Below are 15451 nucleotides of genomic sequence, written 5' to 3'. Positions count from 1 at the left end.
ACACTTAAAATACACATTGCCTGTTTGCATTAGAGGTGAACCAGTTGCATACACAGCTCGAGCAAGACATTCATCAGCATTTCTCTGACTACGCTCCTCCATTGAGTCAACAAAAACTTCTGATTCCAGGAGGACCATGAGCTGTTGCTATCGATAAGGTGTCTGATTCATCATTTTCACCTCAAATACAAGTAGAGGGACTTTTGTGTGTGTGGGGTGTATTCAAACTGTGTGTGTGTTTGTGTGTGTGTGGGGGGGTGTATTTTAACTGTGTGTGTGAGGGGGTGTATTTTGTCTTTCTGTGTGTGTGTGGGGGGGGGGGGGGTGTATTTTATCTGTGTGTGTGGGGGGGTGTATTTTACCTGTGTGTGTATAGGATGGGTGTATTTTATCTGTGTGTGTGTGTGGGGTGTATTTTATGTGTCTGTGGGTGAGGGTATATTTTGTGTGTGTGTGTGTTTTTTTCCTTCTGTGTGTGTGTGTGTGTGTGTGTGTGTTGTTCTAAGAGTGAGACTAAGGAGTAAAGTTGTCAGGCCGTTGCTGCACTAAATAGACACGGACACTTCCTCCAGCTATACCAATAGCTAGTGTGTGTGGTGTGTGAGTGTATGTGCGCCTGAGGACGCACATGTGAGTGAGACAACTCAGAAAAATATGGTTCCATTTGCATGTGATAAATGGCTAGCCGCTGCACTTCCATAGACTTCCTGTGTGTGTGTCTGTCTGTGTGTGTCTGTTGGTGGTTGCGTGGCTATTTTTAGTGCAAGGGGGTAATCTCTACTAAGAGCCTTTCAGGACCACTTCTGTTTAACCAGGCCAGAAATGCTTAGCCCCCCCCTCACTCACATATACACAGAAACTCAAACAGCAAGCCAACCCTTCCTGTATTATTTAATACTGTATTCTTTCAAATGGGTGTAAGAACACTGGATTCCTGGAATGCTATTTACACACACACACTTATGCAATGGGCACGGAGCGAGAGAGAGATGGAAAGAGGGAGAGAAATAGGAGTAGAGAGAGAGAGAAAGTGAGAGAAATAGGGATAGAGAGAGGGGCAGAAAAAGAGAGAGAGAAATAGGGACAGAGAGATAGTGAGAGAAATAGGTGCAGAGAGGGACAGAGAGATAGTGAGAGAAATAGGTGCAGAGAGGGACAGAGAGATAGTGAGAGAAATAGGGATAGAGAGGGACAGATAGATAGTGAGAGAAATAGGGATAGAGAGAGGGGCAGAAAAAGAGAGAGAAATAGGGACAAAGAGATAGTGAGAGAAATAGGGGCAGAGAGGGACGGAGAGATAGTGAGAGAAATAGGTGCAGAGAGATAGTGAGATAAGTAGGGGTAGAGAGGGTCAGAGAGATAGTCAGAGAAATAGGGGCAGAGAGGGACAGCGAGATAGTGAGAGAAGTAGGGGTAGAGAGGGACAGGGAGATAGTGAGATAAGTAGGGGTAGAGAGGGACAGAGAGATAGTGAGATAAGTAGGGGTAGAGAGGGACAGAGAGATAAGTAGGGGTAGAGAGGGACAGAAAGATAGTGAGATAAGTAGGGGTAGAGAGGGACAGAGAGATAGTGAGAGCCAGTGAACAAAAGAAAGAAGCCGAGAGGGAGACCTTCAATCCATTGGTTCAGTGATTAGATGTGAAGCGCTATCAGTCCTGTGTGATCCTCCACTTCCACTCTCCGGGAGAGGCATATCGATCAGAGGTGTGCAGCCCTCCCCAGACCAGCTCAGCCACCTTTAACTGAAGCTAGCATTTCTTCACTAGTGCTTATCACTAGCCTATAGCCAGCCCCTTGGCCCCTACTCCATAGAATAGGATGTCTTTGTCTGCACTGGAAATATACAATTGGCTTTATAGACCGGATGTAGTTTGTCTGTTCGGTCTCTTACAACGTAGCTGGTCTTGCGTGTTGTTTTGCAGTGTCTCCTCTTCAAACTCTGTCCCCAACCTGGTCATTCCAGAATTACACTCAGATCAGTAGAGCTATGCTAACGTTAGAGCATGCATATGGTTCCAGCTTGTGCTTTTCTATAATTGAATGTTTGGTCTCAGACAGGGCCTTAAATAGTTGAAGAAGCTCTTGAAGTAACTCCTTGCGCTTGAGAGAGTGGGATGACTCACATGGCTTGACAATCAGCACCACCGACAGACAGTAGGCTAGGGAGAAAGCTGTGGCACGGACATTCTCATGGTGTGTGTGTGTGTGTGTGTGTGTGAGAAGTTTTTCTGTGTGTGTGTGTGTGTGTGTGTGTTAAGAGATTAGCGTGTTCATTCTCACTGCCAGGAAGAACACACGTTTGTTATGAAACTGTGCAATGACACATTCAGGGAATAAAGTGTTTGTCCTCTGTGAGTGCTGTCGACCTGATTATCTAGCTGTCTCGAACAATCGACTCTTTCCAGGAGAATCCGTTTTCCCAAAAAGTGCTAGCTCCAAATCCCTCCATCCCAGCTCCATTGCTCACAAAGTCCAGGCACGGACCAGGGTTACCTGCTGCAGCACCCTGACCTGAAACAGGGGGAAACAAAGCCACACCCATGCTCAGAAGTCAAGGTAAAAGATAATGCGTTTATTTAGTAATCAGCAAATAGCTTTAATGCAGTAGGTAAGTGCTGAGGTCTGTAAGCTTGATAAGATCATTTCAGGTGTTATCTCCCCTCTGTATTGTACTCCGCATAGAGTGTAAATTGAATAGGGTGACCTTTTGCCGCATAATCAAATTGACTGCATTTTCCAAAAAGATTTCTGTGGTTTCAATTACCATACATTTGTGATGTTGGGTCCATACTCTCCACAACAAGCATACACATGACACACACACACACACACACACACACACACACACACACACACACACACACACACACACACACACACACACACACACATACACATGACACACACACACACACACACACACACACACACACACATTAGAAGCAGAAGTGTGCTTCCCTGCATAACAATATTTTCCTGTTTGCATCCCAGTACACAACACTACTGTGTGATACAGTATCTGTCTACCCCATCCTTGCTCTCTCCTTGCTCTCCCCATCCTCCTCTGATAATACTGTGACAAATGAAAAGGCCTGCAGCCGTTGATGAGCTTGGCAGGGTCTGAAAGGTCAGGAGAGGGAGGGATGGATGGAGGGATGGAGGGGGGGGGGCAGAGTATGTTATCCTTGGCCGTTCTGTGAGAATCGGAGAGGCTTTGACCATTCTGCTCTCTCTCCTTGCAAATGTAGCAACAACCCAAATTTGTGATGGTTTTGTGTGTTACACCGACCTGCGTGAAGGAAACGTGACAATGTCCGTTTTACTGGATTGATGTCAGAGCAGCCCCTCCTCCACCCGTCTCTCTCTCCTTCTACTCACCATCTACGCGCCGACACGTACCAAGGGATGCTTAGCACTGCAGATTCATAGCTGCCTACTCAAGCAAACAGCTATTTGCATGTTATGAGAAAAACAGCCAGAAAATATTCCCTAACTCACTTCTGTATATCCAGTGGAATGTTTGATAAAAGCAAAGCACTCGTGTCAGAATTCCCATTTCACCTAAGTAGGAACGCCAGCACCTTCATTTCTTGCATCGACCTGGCTAATACAATTTTTTTTTTTACCCCTAGACCACTATGGGAAAGAGCATTCAAACATTGGTGTATAATTACATTGGAGTAAAACAAACCGAAGAACACCATCTGTTGGAAAGAGGGGAAAAAACGACAGCAGCTCTGCGTTAGGCCTTAGATATAGATTCTCCTGCTCACACTGTTAATATAAACCCCCCTCGTGGTTTGGCTTCAGCTGTTTGGTGATCGCAGGGCTCTCCTGGGCCCGTAACACTTGTGACTAAAAGCCTCTCCTTAGACTAGCGATTCTAGTACCTGGAGAGTTTCAGTTGTCGTCAGCAGCAGTGGTGTTGGGAGGACAAGTCCAAACCTCCTGGAGGGGAGTAGAGTTTGTTTTAAGCCTTCTGTTCCCCCTTGCTGGTGGTGTATCACTGTCCTTCCCTTCGTTTGTTGCTGTCCGACAGTCCATCCTCATTCGAGAACTAGCTGTTGTGTTTGTGTGTTTCTGTCATGGGTACACCTGCTTAGAGAATCCTGACCAAGGATGACATTTTATTTCATGCCTGCTGATGATGATGTTGTTGTGGTGGTGGTGTATTTTTTTGCCGACTCTCTCCTGACTTTTGACCCCGAGGTACAACAGTACTGTACGACATGCAAGGCTGAAGTCTAAAAATGGCCGTAGGGCGAGGTGGCGTCAGCAGATCTCAGAGACCTGGTCTTGTTTCAGGTCAGGATTTCGGTCAGGAATTGTGGCAGGAGTGCTGGAACTGTCGGTCAAAGACTGTCCGTCAACCTTTTACAAAGCAGAGTAGAGTTTCTTGGGAACACGTCTAGGTTTCTCTCAGAATCCGAGCGAGTTGTCAGGTTTGACGGTCTTCGACAGAGAATTGGTCACCGGAGGATTTTCTCCCTCTCTTTCTCCCACTCTGTCTTTCTCTCTCTCTGTTCTCATCTGATAGCGCTCTAACGGTCCAAATGGTTCCCAGGAGACACATCAGCGCTCCCTCGCTCGAACACTTCTCCCTCACACAGTCCGAGGCTTCATTGACATGTCGAATGGAGTTTCCACTGTAGAATATTCACACTGGTTGTCAATGGAAGTGACATCTGACAGAGATGTCCTGTCTTTGACGTCACTCCTTGATGTGATGCAACTGAGAAACCGCGTGTGGGCCAAAAGTTCTGGTTTGGATCAAACGGTCAATGTACTACTGCAGGATCTCTATTAGTACATTCCTAGGAGCTTAGGCAGGTGTGGAGATGAGTCCCGTTGTTCATCAGGGTAGAGTATTGATCTGCACGACCCACGGTGCTGCTATTGACCACTCTTGTCTGTGTTCAGAGAGTATTGGTCTGGACGACCCACAGTGCTGCTGTTGACCACTCTCATCTGTATTCAGAGAGTATTGGTCTGGACGACCCACAGTGCTGCTGTTGACCACTCATCTGTATTCAGAGAGTATTGGTCTGGACGACCCACGGTGCTGGTGTTGACCACTCATCTGTATTCAGAGAGTATTGGTCTGGACGACCCACGGTGCTGCTGTTGACCACTCATCTGTATTCAGAGAGTATTGGTCTGGACGACCCACGGTGCTGCTGTTGACCACTCTTATCTGTGTTCAGAGAGGAACCCAGACACCTCAAGGAATTACACATTTACTGCTGTGTAAATGGGCTGTGTGTGTGTGCGCTTATGTGTGTGTGTATTTGTGTGTGCGTGGAGCAGGGGCGATAGTCTTGACTTGGCTTGCGACCATTTGAAGGTGTTGACCGATGCCACACAGTGAGCCTTATGTCCAGAGCAAGCAGAACCCGGTCTCTTCTAGCCCGAAGGATCGTTTGCTTGGAAAATGGACTTTGAATAATCCAACGCACTGTTGACTCCCATAGCCAGATGGTCAAAGGAGACCAGCCTTCAACTCTGGCATGGCCTTGATCAATTTGACAGTTTTAACATGTAGTTAATGTTGTTTCGAAGAACTGAGATGAACAGTGCAGCCAGTCACAGACATAGACATAGTCACATGTACACACACACCCGATCTATACAGCACAGTATTGTATTGTGTCAGTCCTATAGGTTACAATGTTCTTCTCTCTCACTAGCAGATAATGAGTGCTAAATGACTGGTCGTCTCTGGTGGCTGCATGACATGTCTATGCTCTGCATCTTGCTGCACCTCTACCCCCCCCCCCCTCCCCTCTCTCCCCCACCCCTCCCCCCTTGCCTCCCCCTTCCCTCTCCTCCCCCTTCCCTCTCCTCCCCCCTCTCCTACCCTTTTCCCTCCCTTCTCGCCCCCCTCTCCCCTTCCCTTCGCCCCTCTCCTGCCATATGTTGCGCCTGTGTGACCAGCCGTTGTGTCAGCTCGACTAACGCCTCAGCAGTGGCTGACTTTGATTCATGTTCTCTGAAATCTGGGGCAATAATACAGAATACATTATTTGTTTATGAAATCTAAATAAAATGTAATGCCGCGTTGAGGTGACCCCCCCGTTTCTGATTGTTCTATGATTATGTCTGGCTACTCGTTTAATATCGTCCGAGGGAATGCCTTTGAAATTGTGAGTGTGAGAGAAATATACACTGAGTGTACAAAACATTAGGAACACCTTCCTAATATGGAGTTGCTCCACTCCCCCCTCAGAACAGCCGGCGGATGGACTGTACAAGGTGTCAAAAGCGTTCCACAGGGATGCTGGCCCATGTTCCCTCCAATGCTTCCCACAGTTGTGTCAAGTTGGCTGGATGTCCTTTGGTTAGTGTACCATTCTTGATACACACAGGAAACTGTTGAGCTTGAAAAACCCAGCAGCGTTGCAGTTCTTGACTCAAACCAGTGTGCCTGGCACCTACTACCATACCCTGTTCAAAGGCACTTAAATATTTTGTCTTGCCCATGCACCCTCTGAATGCCACACATACACAATCCATGTCTCAATTATCTCAAGACTTAAAAATCCTTCTTTAACCCGTCTCCTCCCCTTCATGTACACAGATTGAAGTGGATTTAACAGGTGACATCAATAAGGGATCATAGCTTTCACCTGGGTTCACCTGGTCAGTCCATGTCATGGAAAGAGCAGGTGTTCCTAATGTTTGGTACCCAGTGCATCTCTAGACGAAGTAGCACAATTCAATTGTCAAGGCATGGATTTAACCCCGATCAATTCGCAGGCCAATTTATTAAGAAATGTTTTCTGTCTGAGTAGACTGGTCTCTTTTTAAAAAAAAATGTCTCCCTGTATTTGCGGAGCGAGTCTAAGCCATACTTTCAGAACCAGATGACTCATTTAGAATGCAAGGGGTTTTCTTCTTCTCCCTGAGTGGCAGTTGTAACAGTTTCTGTCTCTCATTGTGAGATCACAGCAGTGTATGAGATGAACCTGTGTGTTATTAAATGGTCAGGTTTGTAATTGCAGAAACATTGAATAGTGTTTTTTATTATTCCCGTTTCTTCAAAAATGTAAAGATGCCTTGCCAAATGCCTACTTGAAATGTGATCCCTGGGACATTGCTCAGAGGCTACAAATCTTCAAGAAGCAATTCATTGTTTTAAATTGGATTTCAAAAGTCAGAGTTCAAAAGTCTGTATTTACAACAAACAAAAAAACGCACATCCCGTTACCAGGGACATGAATTATATCTCTGGGTCACAATGGCTCGGCGGAACTCAGTCAAAGAGTTGAAAGCAAGGAGGATTTCAAAGACAGCCCGTCTGATAACAAGATACCCTCACCTGATAATGAACGACTGGTGTGCTGCTTTCTCTTTTCCGAAGTGAGAGGCAGAGGGCTACGCGGGTAGGAGGGAGGGGGGAGAAAGATGGAGCGGCCCTACCGGCGCCTGCCATCATGCTTTATGGCTAATTGAAACGCTTGGAGTAAAACAGCCATGAATGGCACCCTTTGGAATTGAAGCTGGTTAATATATCGTGATCCTACATTTAGTCTTGGATGGTTAATATGTCTTTTAATTGGGTGAGGTCCATTAAACGGGATGGGAGAGATGGTGCTCCACCCGAGGCCATATCTTTTTCCTTTGCCACACCCTTTTCGGTCTCTAAACAGCCGCTGTGGTAATCGATAAATGTGGACGCGGCCGTCATTGGGTTGCCAGGTTAGCTCTGATGTCATCCTCCTTTGGGGTTGCATAGCTTTTGGGTGGTGACGAGTCAAGAGGTAGTGGATTGACTTTGGTCTAGTGAAGTGGCGTGAGGATAGTCTTAAGCTGGCGTGGCAAAGCTGGGCTTTGCTGGACAGGGGCTCTCTCGAGAGGAGAACCACTTACTCAGGTCTCTTCTTTTTCCACAGCCCCTGAAAATCCTCTGACTGGCCTGGGACTCACCAGCCGGAGCTTTAGCAAGGCCTGTAGCATGACCGCCACGACTTGAGCTTTTACAAGTGTCCCTTTCACTGCATTACAGTCCTCTAGACTTTAGTAAGAGTTGTTCAAACTCTTTTTTTTCCAAACAGCAGACCTGGGTTCAAATACTATTTCAAATATCTGAAATACTTTCACATACATTCAAAGTAACTATTCAGATATTTTTTATTTGAAAAGACAAATAGTTTAATATTTTAATGTATTTGGAAATACACTTGGAAAGTATTTGAAAATACTAAAATACAATGACTCAAGTACACTCCCATGCATTTAACCCAGGTATTTGAAAGTAATATTTGAAATAAATGTTTGAAAATACTCTCAAAAACTAGTTGGCACACCATTTTTTTTTTTTACAAAGAACCATTGAAATACTCAAATAAAAGTACTTGTTTTGGGCTGTGTTTTTGCAAATACACAGATTTGTTTTGTTGAAATACCAGATGCTCGAATACACATGTATTTGAACCCAGGTATGGATTTGCTACAGTCACGTATTATCCGGAGTGAAAATCCTGAGACCACTCCTGCCGATGAAGCTCGGTGGCGTGGGGAAATTTGACTGGCACTTAGGTAAGATGGAGGTCTTGATTTCGCTGCCAAAACGTCTGCATATATAGACTGGAAAAAGTGAGACCCTAGCCTTCTGTGAAAAGTTGTTCAAGTTTAATCCAAACAGATGGTTCTCATTTTGAGATAATCTGAAATGATCCCAGTTACAATTTTCTAGCTGAGGAGCGAGTGTTAGGTTCTAAGAAAAGTCTCTGTCTGTATCAACTGTTATTACCCACCCGCTTAGCGCTCGGCTAATAAAGTGGGATGTCTGAAAACTGGGAACAGCAACATAGGTTCCGGCACAGTGGATTGAAGCTCTTTGCAAGTAATTAAACAGCATGGTACCTCATCGAGAGCAATTTCCTGCAAACCATTTACTGCCAGTGCTGGCGTGGCCCCAGTCACCGTTTTGTTATCTCTGGGAAATATGTCACTTTTATGTTGTTAGAGGATGAATATCGTATGAAAGAGCATTGGATTCACATTCTCCTCCCGGTCAGATGGCTAACACAAATGCTGAGGCTATCTGTGTCATCTAAGCAAGAAAAGGGAGGGGGGGGGGGGATGACATGTCCACTATCTAGAGCTATCCACGGCGGTGTGGAATCCTAGGAAACTCAGAGGGGTTGAATGGGAGCAAGCGGCCTGGAGTAATTGTCTGCATGTGGGAGCCAAGCATGAGCAGGCAAGCAGCGCTATCTTTAGGGATGGTTCCCCTTTGGCGCGATGATCACTGCACGCTATCGGCAAGCAATGTTAATCCTGCCATGTGGTATAAAAGGATTTGTTCTTATTCTTATTGGCGACTCGCTGTTTAACTTTTTCCCGGTTCCCCTGGGTTTTGGTCCTGGAACTTCCAGTGCCTGTTGTCTCCCCCCTCCATAATCCTCTGTCTCTCTCAACTCCCCTGTCGATGCTAGGCAGCCCACATCGCTCCCTCTCTGTCTCATTTGCTCCCTCTCTCATTATGTCACCCCTTTAAGTGGGAAACAGCTGCAGCAAACTCACAACATCCCCTCCCCCCGCACATGCTCCTCGACGAAGGTCAGTTGTCTTTTCCTGACACTTAAAAATATCAGATTCATTTAGCATTAGCAGGCGGTAATTCGCCTTATCGGAGGATGTCTTGCAAACATCTTGTCGACAAGTCGATCGTTCCCTTTTCTGAGGGGAGAGTTGGGGGATTGAGGCGACTCAACTTCCCTCCCCCCTAGACACTTTGCTGTGTGTCAGCCTTGTTAATGGATTTCTTGGGGGAGATATTATTTTGGTCCAGTAAGCTGCATGCTTAAAATATGAGTGACAGGGCTGACTCTCATGCGAACAGAGAGAGTTGTTTTTAAAAAGATAGGACTGCTGAAAAGAGCCGCTCTGCTGCAAAACTGGCCTACTCTATGAACAATAGAAGCGTGTAAACACTCGCCCTCCCAACCCCATCTGCAAAGAAAAGACGTATTGCTAAAGCAACTTCTCCAAACTAAAATGTCCTATTTCTCCCTCCCTCCCTCCCGCTCTCTCTTTCACTCCCGCTCTCTCTTTCCATCTCTCTCTCTCCCTCCCTTTCTCTTTCTCTCTCTCTCTCTCTCTCTCTCTCTCTCTCTCTCTCTCTCTCTCTCTCTCTCTCTCTCTCTTCCCCTCCCAAGAAGATAGATGAGGAAAATGAGGCCAACTTGCTGGCAGTGCTTACAGAAACCCTGGACAGCATCCCAGTGGACGAGGACGGATTGCCTTCGTTCGAGGCCCTGGCAGATGGGGACGTGACCAATGCCAGTGACCAGAGCTGTCCCTCCACCCCTGACGGCTCGCCGCGCACCCCCGAACCAGAGGAACCCTCCCTGGTAAGACTCTGTTCCACGACCTCTCTTTTATCCCTACCTCCACCACAACCACCACCCAATTCCCCACCATCCACGACCACAAACCCTCATCCCCCAGCACACCCCCTTCGCTCCAGCCCCTTTCCTGGGGCCACCGCCGACACCAGATAAGGAACTGCGAGCGAAGCAGGCCAGTGACCAAAAGCGTCTGTGTGCCTTGCAGCCCCCCATACATGTCTGTGTGCTGAGCTGACCATGATGCAGATGCCTGGATGAAAGAGGAAATCGAATGGCTCAGTGTTAGCTGTGAGGTGCTAATTACATTGTAGCGTACGAGCAGCACCAATGTAATGAAACATGCACTGCGGTGGGTCTGTAATGGTCGACATTATGCCACGGGCCTTGAAATCAAGCTAGGGATGAAAAATGAAATCCATCTCACCTCATATAATGACAGTGGCATCATTTATTCGATCAGGCCTTTCCTGAGGGGGTTTTTACCTGGAATGTTGTTTATTTTGGTGAGTCATAGTCCATGTATTTAATGCCACCCCTCCTCATTGTTCTGTGAATCACACTAGTAAAGCACATTGTGTCAATATCCCAAAACACCTGCCATGGAAAGACAGGTTACCTCTTTGACTTGTCCTTTTAGCACTGGAAACAACGAGGTGAAAGACAGGTTACCTCTTTGCCTTGTCCTTTTAGCACTGTAAACAACGAGGTGAAAGACAGGTTACCTCTTTGCCTTGTCCTTTTAGGAGCGGTAAACAACGAGGTGAAAGACAGGTTACCTCTTTGCCTTGTCCTTTTAGCACTGTAAACAACGAGGTGGAAGACAGGTTACCTCTTTGACTTGTCCTTTTAGCACTGTAAACAACGAGGTGGAAGACAGGTTACCTCTTTGACTTGTCCTTTTAGCACTGTAAACAACGAGGTGAAAGACAGGTTACCTCTTTGACTTGTCCTTTTAGCATTGTAAACAACGAGGTGAAAGACAGGTTACCTCTTTGCCTTGTCCTTTTAGCACTGTAAACAACGAGGTGAAAGACAGGTTACCTCTTTGCCTTGTCCTTTTAGCACTGTAAACAACGAGGTGTAAGACAGGTTACCTCTTTGACTTGTCCTTTTAGCACTGTAAACAACAAGGTGGAAGACAGGTTACCTCTTTGACTTGTCCTTTTAGCACTGTAAACAACGAGGTGAAAGACAGGTTACCTCTTTGACTTGTCATTTTAGCACTGTAAACAACAAGGTGAAAGGCCTCTATTGATAGGCGGCAATGTGTTTGTCTTCATACTGTTTCTGTACACTGAGATGAATCAAACATCCTCAGTCACACATTTACAAAAGCATTGACCATCTCTCTCGGATTGTTTAACTGAGTGAAATGATGACATTTCAGAGGCAGCGTTTGGGTAAACTCTAACTCTGCTCACCCCTTTTTTCTCCATTCATTCCTCTTCCTCCCCTTTCCTCCCTGTTCTGTTTGGGTCTTTTGCAGCTGAAGAAGCTCCTTCTGGCGCCCGCGAACTCCCAGCTCAGCTATAATCAATACATAGGTGACAAGGCACAAAACCATGCAGCCAGCAACCACCGGATCAGACCACCACCTGCTGTTGTCAAGGTATCTACCCAGTCGCGCCATTGGTTCACTTCAAATGCATCGCTTCCGTGGGCCCTTCCATGTTTGTTCACCGTCTCAGTTCTTCTTGTATTTTTTTGGCCTTGGAAGATGTTAAACTTCTGTTCCACTGTACCCTCCTGGGGGCCATCTCGTAATGAAAACAGCCTGATTGCCTGTTTCAGGACTGTTGTCTCATTAGCTAAAGCACTTATCCCCCCCTCCCTTGTAACGGTGTCTGTGGAAAATCAAACGTTGACAAGCGGTAAGATTGATGCTGCTAGATCTAGATTTAAATATCTAGTCATACAGTCTTGATGTTGTTACCCGTTCTTACTGTTACTGTTCTGTAGAGCGAATGGGTTTCTTTTGAGATAATCTAGTATTTCACTGGGTTTAAGTATAATGGGCACAGGAATGCCAATTAAATGAAGTAGGTGGTTCCAGTATTTTGCTACTTGCAGCATTTCATTGGAACATGATGAATGCGCCTGAAGATTAGATTTTTATTTAGTACGATGGCACATAAATAATGCGTTTGTTTACTCTTCCTTGTTTGGAAAAACGTATGAATATACGCCTGAATATACGTCCCTCAGTGTTTAAAAAACTGCATTTGGAATGCGTTGGGAGCATTGTTGTCTGGTAAACAGTGCATACACACAGCTTACACATCTCTGAAAAGTCTATTTTTAAACCGTACTTTTGACATCCATTTCTGGAGCACGGTGCTTGGAAGGCTCCCTGAGGACAGCGCTGCTGCGGTGGCGCTCGGGGGCCACGCAATTAAGATGATGGGCGGGCGGCGCTCCCACCACCGCCTCCCAGACAGTTGGGCGACCCACTATGCTGAGCCTCACTCTCTCTCTTCCACTCTCTTTCTTCCTCTCTTTTTCTTTCTCTTTCTTTTGTCTTTCTACACCCCCCTGCAGACGGAGATCTCCTGGAACAGCAAGCCGAGGGGGGGCTGTCCGCAGCAGAGCCGTCTAGTGAGGCGCCCGTGCACCGAGCTGCTCAAGTACTTGACCGCCACCGACGACATCCTCCTCCAGACCAAAGCCAGCGAAGCCAAGAGCGCCTGGGGGGGCGGCGGCAAAGACAAGGGCGGCCTGCTGGGCGCCTCGTCCTCCTCCTCCTCACCGTCCTCCACCACTTCCTTCTCCTCCCTCTCCTCCTCCTCCTCGATCGCCTCCAAGAAGAAGTCGTCCTCGTCGTCTGTCGTGTCACAGCAGCAGCAGCAGCAGCCACATCACCAGCGAGGTGAGAGCCGGGCTGCTGGCGAGTGTAGTGTGGCTGGTGTGGGGGCTGGGAAGTGGCGTCGCTGCGCTCATGGGGCTGGTGGCACTGAGGGACAGTCCGAACCCGCGGCGGCACCCGCTCCTGTCCCCCAGGCACGTAGGAACGACAGCGCCCATGCCCGCCCCAAACTGGAGCGCAGGCCGTCCAGTGAAGAAGGAAGGCCGCCAGGTCTGCAGCCTGCGGTGGACGCGGGGCGCCTGGCAGCCGCTAGGTTCATTAGGTACATGCATTCTTATTCTCTCCCTCCTAGAGAGACGGGTCAGACAGGCAGCTGTGGGCGTTGCCATAAGGCGGGCGCTGCCACTCAGGCAATTGAGTGCTGGGGCAGGCATGACCGTGGTGGGGCGGCGCCTAGGCACATTGCAGTGACCGTTAAGAAAAGAGAGGAGGAGCCAGGGCATCCGTTGCTTAGCCAGCTGCTGACCTCCAAGCAGAGGCCCGCCCGCTATCAGGCCCACTTGCTCCCGCCCACTACTACCCCTCAGCCTTGCAAGAGCCGTTCTTCAAGAATGAGCTCTGGAGTCCTGGAGAGGGATCAGTGTCCCAGCCAGGCTATTGAGGTGGAGGAGAAGGAGCACAGAGGGACTGTCAATATCGATCCCTGCAGATGGGGTCTCAGACAGGCCAAGGAGCCTGATTCGGACCCCCTGTTGGCCGAGAGCTTAGGCCTAGGCAGCTGGGTTAGCCAGCCAGACCAGGGGCTAGATTTGGGGCTGGGGCTGGGCTGGCTAGAGGTTGGCCTAGTGGAGCAGGCTGACTGTTTCGGGGAGGATGTTCGCGATGATGATGCCATAGGCAGCCCCATGGCGCTCTCATGGGGCCTGCCAAGCCCATTCTTCCCAGATTCTAGAAATCCAGACCCCACTCCCTCCGTCACACAGCAGCACCTACACATGCAGGCAGTCTGCAGGCACCCCGAGGACCAGAGCCTCCTGTTGTTAGGTAATCATCGCTGCATCCCTGCCCTCTCTCTCTTCTCCCTCTCCTGCTTTAACCACTTCCCAGTTTGACTACACACTAACCCCAATGCTAATTCGACGCTATCACTCTGAGTACAAAAAATAAATTGCTTGGTGCACCATCTATTCCAAAAGGCATTCTTTAGAATTGGTACAGACCCTTGCCTCAACATTGACTTAACAGGGAGGTGGGAGAGGGGTAGTAGCCTGTTATGTTTTGATTCAGCATGGCATTTGTTAAATCAACCACTATCTGGCTGGATCAAGCGGAGGTGCTGAATGTCTACCTAGTTACTCTGGGCAGAGCTCTGCCCTAATGACTTAATTGTCTGACTGAGCGACACTCTTTAACTGCATTTGGAGACAGCCAGAGCCTCAGGCAACTGCACAAGATTCCTTGACTCTCCTTTCTTCCTCTGCTTTTGGTTCCAAATGCATGCAACAATTACTTCATAGCCACTACCACCACCACCTCCCATTAGCCGTTACCACCACCACCTCCCAATTGGCTGCTACCACCACCACCTCCCATTAGCCACCACCACCACCTCCCATTAGCCCCTACCACCACCACCTCCCATTAGCCGCCACCACCACCACCCCCATTAGCCCCTACCACCACCACCTCCCATTAGCCACTACCACCACCTCTCATTAGCCACTACCACCACCACCACCTCTCATTAGCCGCTACCACCACCACCACATCCCATTAGCCACCACCACCTCCCATTAGCCACTACGACCACCACCTCCCATTAGCCACTACCACCACCACCACCTCCCATTAGCCGCTACCACCACCACCACATCCCATTAGCCACCACCACCTCCCATTAGCCACTACGACCACCACTACCTCCCATTAGCCACTACGACCACCACTACCTCCCATTAGCCACTACGACCACCACCTCCCATTAGCCACTACAACCACCACCTCCCATTAGCCACTACGACCACCACCTCCCATTAGCCACTACAACCACCACCTCCCATTAGCCACTACGACCACCACCTCCCATTAACCACTACGACCACCACCTCCCATTAACCACTACGACCACCACCTCCCATTAACCACTACGACCACCACCTCCCATTAACCACTACGACCACCACCTCCCATTAACCACTACGACCACCACTACCTTCCATTAACCACTACGACCACCACCTCCCATTAACCACTACGACCACCACCTCCCATTAGCCACTACGACCACGACCT

General features: G+C 48.1%; 1 protein-coding gene across 6 annotated transcripts in view; it reads left to right on the top strand.

Moving 5' to 3' along the window:
- Positions 1 to 15451, top strand: part of LOC110500614 (peroxisome proliferator-activated receptor gamma coactivator 1-alpha) — a 59326-nt gene that overhangs the window by 19187 nt on the left and 24688 nt on the right. The window contains exons 3-5 of one of the 6 annotated variants that reach the window (XM_090213318.1): positions 10168 to 10359; positions 11843 to 11965; positions 12895 to 13222. In XM_090213318.1, coding sequence (XP_090069444.1) covers positions 10168 to 10359; positions 11843 to 11965; positions 12895 to 13222 — 643 coding nt within the window. Of the gene's footprint in view, positions 1 to 10164; positions 10360 to 11842; positions 11966 to 12894; positions 14204 to 15451 lie in introns of all 6 variants that reach the window. The other 5 variants (XM_090213316.1, XM_090213317.1, XM_090213315.1 and 2 more) reach the window with 5 other exon arrangements.

This window comes from Oncorhynchus mykiss, chromosome 21 (genome assembly GCF_057628025.1).
Source record: "Oncorhynchus mykiss isolate SJ-2025 chromosome 21, ASM5762802v1, whole genome shotgun sequence".
Taxonomy (NCBI): Eukaryota; Metazoa; Chordata; class Actinopteri; order Salmoniformes; family Salmonidae; genus Oncorhynchus; species Oncorhynchus mykiss.
Note: the sequence above shows the minus strand (reverse complement) of the source record. Positions and strands in the feature narration are given on the sequence as shown.